Source organism: Brachyistius frenatus, unplaced genomic scaffold (genome assembly GCF_029030835.1).
Source record: "Brachyistius frenatus isolate BFR_SWC_R1_liver_20210118 unplaced genomic scaffold, ASM2903083v1 Contig_101, whole genome shotgun sequence".
NCBI lineage: Eukaryota > Metazoa > Chordata > Actinopteri > Embiotocidae > Brachyistius > Brachyistius frenatus.
In genome coordinates, this window is record NW_027210700.1 from 213017 (window position 1) to 220613 (window position 7597).

At 44.3% G+C, this 7597-nt stretch overlaps 1 protein-coding gene across 1 annotated transcript; it reads left to right on the forward strand.

Annotated features, from left to right (window-relative positions):
* The first annotated feature begins 3550 nt into the window (after positions 1-3550).
* On the forward strand, positions 3551-7588 carry nkiras1 (NFKB inhibitor interacting Ras-like 1). The gene is made up of 4 exons (XM_069711500.1): positions 3551-3630; positions 3883-3983; positions 4849-5090; positions 5669-7588. Exons 2-4 carry the CDS (start codon positions 3890-3892, stop codon positions 5909-5911), a joined length of 579 nt encoding a protein of 192 aa, XP_069567601.1. The 5' UTR covers positions 3551-3630; positions 3883-3889; the 3' UTR covers positions 5912-7588.
* The last annotated feature ends 9 nt before the right edge of the window (positions 7589-7597 follow it).

A 7597-nucleotide genomic window follows, 5' to 3' on the forward strand; every position in this document is an offset into this window, starting at 1 on the left:
TCTATCAGTCTGTTGTGGCCAGTGAACTGTACTTCTAGTAGTCTGCTGGGGGAGCAGCATTGGAGCTGGAGACACCAACAGACTTAACAAACTGGTGAAGAAGGCCGGCTCCATCATTGGCTGCAAACTGGACAGCCTGGAAAAGGTGGTGGAGAGGAGGACACTGAAGAAACTATTATCCATATTGGATAATCCTGTCCACCCTCTCCACCTGCTGCAGGGACAGAGGAGGACGTTCTCCAAAAGACTCCTCCAGCTCTGCTGTCACAAGGACAGATACAGGAGATCATTCCTGATACAGGAGATCATTCCTGATACAGGAGATCATTCCAGATACAGGAGATCATTCCTGATACAGGAGATCATTCCAGATACAGGAGATCATTCCAGATACAGGAGATCATTCCTGATACAGGAGATCATTCTTTGATACAGGAGATCATTACTGATACAGGAGATCATTCCTGATACAGGAGATCATTCCAGATACAGGAGATCATTCCTGATACAGGAGATCATTCCAGATACAGGAGATCATTCCTGATACAGGAGATCATTCCAGATACAGGAGATCATTCCAGATACAGGAGATCATTCTTTAATACAGGAGATCATTCTTTAATACAGGAGATCATTCCAGATACAGGAGATCATTCCTGATACAGGAGATCATTCCTGATACAGGAGATCATTCCAGATACAGGAGATCATTCCTGATACAGGAGATCATTCCAGATACAGGAGATCATTCCTGATACAGGAGATCATTCCTGATACAGGAGATCATTCCAGATACAGGAGATCATTCCTGATACAGGAGATCATTCCAGATACAGGAGATCATTCCTGATACAGGAGATCATTCTTTAATACAGGAGATCATTCCAGATACAGGAGATCATTCCTGATACAGGAGATCATTCCAGATACAGGAGATCATTCCTGATACAGGAGATCATTCTTTAATACAGGAGATCATTCCAGATACAGGAGATCATTCCCGATACAGGAGATCATTCCTGATACAGGAGATCATTCCCGATACAGGAGATCATTCCAGATACAGGAGATCATTCCAGATACAGGAGATCATTCCTGATACAGGAGATCATTCCAGATACAGGAGATCATTCCTGATACAGGAGATCATTCCAGATACAGGAGATCATTCCTGATACAGGAGATCATTCTTTAATACAGGAGATCATTCCTGATACAGGAGATCATTCATACAGGAGATCATTCCAGATACAGGAGATCATGATACAGGAGATCATTGATACAGGAGATCATTCCTGATACAGGAGATCATTCCTGATACAGGAGATCATTCCCAGGAGATCATTCCAGATACAGGAGATCATTCCTGATACAGGAGATCATTCCAGATACAGGAGATCATTCCTGATACAGGAGATCATTCCTGATACAGGAGATCATTCCAGATACAGGAGATCATTCCTGATGATACAGGAGATCATTCTTTAATACAGGAGATCATTCCTGATACAGGAGATCATTCCAGATACAGGAGATCATTCCTGATACAGGAGATCATTCTTTAATACAGGAGATCATTCTTTAATACAGGAGATCATTCATTCCTGATACAGGAGATCATTCCAGATACAGGAGATCATTCCTGATACAGGAGATCATTCCAGATACAGGAGATCATTCCAGATACAGGAGATCATTCCTGATACAGGAGATCATTCCAGATACAGGAGATCATTCCTGATACAGGAGATCATTCCCGATACAGGAGATCATTCCAGATACAGGAGATCATTCCTGATACAGGAGATCATTCCAGATACAGGAGATCATTCCTGATACAGGAGATCATTCTTTAATACAGGAGATCATTCCAGATACAGGAGATCATTCTTTAATACAGGAGATCATTCCAGATACAGGAGATCATTCCTGATACAGGAGATCATTCTTTAATACAGGAGATCATTCCAGATACAGGAGATCATTCCTGATACAGGAGATCATTCCTGATACAGGAGATCATTCCTGATACAGGAGATCATTCCAGATACAGGAGATCATTCCAGATACAGGAGATCATTCCTGATACAGGAGATCATTCCAGATACAGGAGATCATTCCTGATACAGGAGATCATTCTTTAATACAGGAGATCATTCCAGATACAGGAGATCATTCTTTAATACAGGAGATCATTCCAGATACAGGAGATCATTCCAGATACAGGAGATCATTCCAGATACAGGAGATCATTCCAGATACAGGAGATCATTCCTGATACAGGAGATCATTCCCGATACAGAAGATCATTCCAGATACAGGAGATCATTCCTGATACAGGAGATCATTCCTGATACAGGAGATCATTCCTGATACATGAGATCATTCCTGATACAGGAGATCATTCCTGATACAGGAGATCATTCCAGATACAGGAGATCATTCCTGATACTGGAGATCATTCCTGATACAGGAGATCATTCTTTAATACAGGAGATCATTCCTGATACAGGAGATCATTCCAGATACAGGAGATCATTCCTGATACTGGAGATCATTCCTGATACAGGAGATCATTCCTGATACAGGAGATCATTCCAGATACAGGAGATCATTCCTGATACAGGAGATCATTCCAGATACAGGAGATCATTCCTGATACAGGAGATCATTCCAGATACAGGAGATCATTCTTTAATACAGGAGATCATTCCTGATACAGGAGATCATTCTAGATACAGGAGATCATTCCTGATACAGGAGATCATTCCTGATACAGGAGATCATTCCTGCCGACCTCAATAAGACTGTACAATAACTCACCTCTGGCAAAATCCATCACATAACAATAACACTGTTGACTGTGTTTCTTGGTTGTTTGTATATAATATATATAGATATATACTGTACTGTATATACTGTGCATTTTATATTTTATACTGCTATTTACTGCTATTTTATTTCTTTTCTATTGTTCTATTATTATCTTATTGCTTCTGTATGCTGCTGTAGCGAAAAAAATGTCCCCTCGGGGATTAATAAAGTAACTACCTAACCTAACCTAACCTAACCTAACCTAACCTAACCTAACCTAACCTAACCTAACCTAACCTAACAGTGTGTGCAGAGTGAGTCTGACCCCACATACAGATAGTCACAGAAAAACATGTCGTCAAAACATAGAACAGGGAGTCTTCTACCGTGAGAAAGTTTGGTTTCCTTCTTCTTTAGACACAGCTAAGCAAGCTTCTCACAAATAAAATGTGCTTCAGGTCTGCTGGAAAGTTACAGAGAATTCTTGTAGCACACATTTTATTATACACACACATATATATATATATATATATATATATATATATATATATATATATATAGATATATTTTTCTGTTAAACTTACTATTGAGAAAATGTTGGTGGTAAGATTTCCAGAAAAAGGTTAAAACGACGTGGTTACCTTGTTGTAGAGTCTCTGGATGTTATACTGTCTCGTCCAGCAGGGGGCGCTGTGCGTCTCAGACGTGTTTGCGGGCTGCCAGTAAACTGAGAGGAGAAGAAGAACCGCAGCGCAGCAGAATGGACGCTCCAGTTGTGTTTGTGTACTTACAGACTTGACAGACGGCCTCATCTAAGTGAGTCACTTTCCTTTAATGTAGCAGCCATTAAAAACTGAGTGTTTCTCAGCCCGACGTCTGTCGTCATGTTTACGCGACGCGGAACCCGTTTCCGCGGCTAACCTGCGTGAGCTGGCGACCTGAAGGCTGAAGACAGAAAGCTGTCCCGGGTCCTCTGAGTCCGAGCAGCTGCTGTCCGTCCAGATGTTTGTGCGGCACGTACAACATGTGGCCGATGAGACCGTGACGGTTTGTCTTCGTGCTTTGCAGGCTCGACATGGGAAAAGGCTGTAAAGTTGTGGTGTGCGGCCAAGCAGCGGTCGGTAAAACGGCCATCCTGGAGCAGCTGTTGTACGGAAGTCACGCTGTCGGTGAGTCCAAACACTTCACGGCCTTTTCCTTTGAGATTTTTATTCCAACTCATCTGGTTGTTGGACTTTCAAAGTAGAAGCCAGCTCACATTCCTCCAGTTCGTGGTGGAAGAAGTATTCGGATTCTTTACTGAAGTACAAGTACTCACAATCAGAGTATAAATACTGCATAACAAGCAAAAGTCCTGCTAAAATAGATCAAAGGTCCCTCTGACTGATATATGATGATCTATGACGTCATTAGATGATTAGTACTGATAAATCAGTGCATCAGCAGCACGGGATTTTAACCAAACACTGATTACAGCTCTGAAGTGTTTTCTATCCCGGGACAGCAGATAAAAGTTCGTCAGACGATTACTGAGAGAAAATAACAAAGTTCTGCATTTGGCTTTTGGACTTTTCCCCGAGTCTTAGATTTTTGCTGGAACATTGGATCATCTGAACATTTATTCAGATGTGAGTCACGGTTTGGTGTTAACGACTCCGACTCCAAATACACGCTGCATTTTGTGAAAAGACCAACGGGTTCATGCAATTTAAAAGCTTGTTTCATTGTCCACTGTGTCAAATCTTCATCTGAAAAGTAACTGAAGCTGTCAGATAAATGGCACAATATTTTCCCACTGAAATTTAGAGGTGTGGAAGTATAGAGAAGCATCAAATGGAAATACTCCACAGAAGTACAAGCACAGTGCTCGTATAAATGTCCTCTGTCCCTCTCCATCACTGGTGTGAGGTGTGTTCACGGTCCCAGGACGGTCGCACCGCTCTGCCAGATAACACTGCTGCTGCAACACAGTTTTCTCAGCACGTTCCTGATTGGCCGGAGGTCCGTTTCCTGACTCTGCTGTGTGCCGTCCAGGCTCGGAGTCCAGCGAGACTCAGGAGGACGTGTACGTGGCCTCGGTGGAGACGGACCGAGGCGTGAAGGAGCAGCTGAGGCTCTACGACACCAAGGGGCTTCACGACGGACAAGACCTCCCCAAGCACTACTACTCGGTGGCAGACGGCTTCGTGCTCGTTTACAGCGTCGACAGCTTGGAGTCCTTCAAGAGGGTGGACGTCCTGAAGAAGGAGATAGACAAGTCCAGAGATAAAAAGGAGGTGAGGCTGCTTCACAGTATGTTTCAGCTGCCATATTGGTTTTAGTCACCTTGAGCCTAAAAAAATAGGTGTTTGTAAAAGGTTAAACAGCAGGATTACTGCACAGCTGTGTGTTGGACTGGTCCCAATGAAAGGACGGTAAGTAAATACAAAACCCCTTGAATGAATCAATGTGTCCAAATTTCGACTTGTAATGTGTCTCGGTACTATTTACATCTTCAGTCAGTACAAGAAGCACAAACAGACGTTTTTACTGTCCCAACAGTGTTTAAATGAAATCCACCAAAGAGTTTCAGACAGTTTGAGGCTCCCGCTGCGTTGAGTTTTACTGTCTGAGCCTTCAGGGTGTTTTGGTGAGATGGAAAAACAAAAGCATTTCAGACTTTTAGACTTTTTTGTTTGAGAAGCATGCCGTGAAATACAATCAAGAAAATATGAATTTCACCAAAATTGGAGCTTCAGTCAACAGTAACGATCATTTTGTGTATGATGGTGTTCTGTAACGTCCACGCAGGACTGTGGACAATAAATGTACCGTGTGTGTGTGTGTGTGTGTGTGTGTGTGTGCGCGCGAACAGGTGGCGGTCATCGTGCTGGGGAACAAGTCGGACCTGCGGGAGCGCCGGCAGGTGGAGCAGGATGCGGCGCAGCAGTGGGCGCGGGGCGAGAAGGTGAAGCTGTGGGAGGTGAGCGTCTCCGAACGCAACTCTCTCATCGAGCCCTTCACGCAGCTGACCAGCCGCCTCACGCAGCCGCAGAGCAAGTCGGCCTTCCCTCTGCCCGGACGCAAGAGCAAAGGAACGCCCTCCAACGACATGTGAAACTCCCTTCAATCATCCGCCGGGACGTCGTGGACGTTCAGTGTAGCAACACGACCTCTTCACACTAGCACTCACCTCTGCACAGCGGTTACTGTGTTTAATCTTTTGGGAAATACGGCACTTTGAGTTCTTTGTCAGAGTACATAATAGATCTCGTGTGTGTGTGTTCGGGACATCTGGGTCAGGATGTGGTTAGCCTAGCTTAGCATAAAGACAGGAAGCAGCAGCACACCTCAAGCTCAGTCATTCATGTTTTTAATGCATACACAGCAGAAATTCTTTGCAGTCATTAAATGCTGTAAATATTTCTTGACAGCAGGTCATCCATCCACTTCTGCGGCTGCAGCACAGGAGATCTGATCAGTCAGTGGACACAAACCTGGCAACCTCACTGAGAAAGCGTTTGTTTTACAGGGAGTCAGAAGATTATTTCTTTACTAGCAGCTGACCGTGCAGCTTCCAGACTCTTGTGAGGTTGCCAGGTTTGGGCGTCCCGCCTGAACAAACACAGACCTGTGCTCACTGACTGGATGTGGAAACCCAGACTACAGCTGGAGTGTTTTTTTAAAGAACTCGTTCCTCACTGGACTCTTGATCAAACCAACATTGACAGCAATGTGTACATTTCATTCTCTATTTATCTGTCGAGTTCGGGTTGTTCGACATCACCGTGAACTTTAAACATGATGAACGAACGAACACCTCGGTAACAGTGACACCGAAAGCAGATGCGACTGTTCAGGTGTCCCTAATAAAGCGGCTGCGGTCTGTCTAACTGAACAGACATGACGTCGGCGAGCTGTAGAGGTGCGTTGGACCACTGAGCTGTTCGCCCTCAGCTTCATCCGTTATGTTAAGTTTGACCCGTCCTGAACACACAGACGTGAGATCAGCTGTGATCCTCTCATCTCCCTCTGAGACAGAAATCCAACAGCTTCCAGCAACACTGAACAGAAGTCGGTGAGGATGTTTGTTGTAGACGTCGTCCTCCACGAACCACAAATCCGAGCGCGTGTTCATTTTGCACGGAAACAACCACCTCTGAAAGTGTAGCCTGGACACACGATGTAGTACCAAAGATTTGAGATAATCAAAACACACCGCTTATTGATTCACTTTTTGTTCACAGTTTCAAGTCAATCTCACATTAATCTGAGAATCCGCTGCCCAGAATGCATTTCAGCAGTTTTTGGTGACGGTCAGGTTTCAGGAAACTCGCGGCTGTGCTCTTATTTCCCATCGGATGTGAACGCAGCGTTCCTCCTCCGCGTCCCGTCTGAAGTCCGGCCCGGCAGCAATAATCTTCATGGTACCGCCTTTACTTGTGAGGTGTGGTGTAGCTGCTGTCCCGTGTGTCTCCAGCCTGTAGGTCCAGTAGGGCTGCCAGTCCTTTGCTTTTTCTAACCGTAGAAACGTCCGTGTTGAGAGGAAATATTTATTTTTGAACTAATTTATTTTTGTCACTTTAATGAGCCACATTCCTCGACGTGTGAAAATGGTGAAGGATGATCTGCGCTGTTTTCTGTGTCGTGAGAGAATTAACATTTCATGTGCTGCTAGTAGAACAGAGGCGGCGAGATCAAGCCGCTGCATCCTTCCCTGCTCTGTAAACGTCTTAAGATGCACTGAATAAAAATATAGCCTCTTCATATTAAAGCTCTGAAATGATCGAACAGACGGAGACGC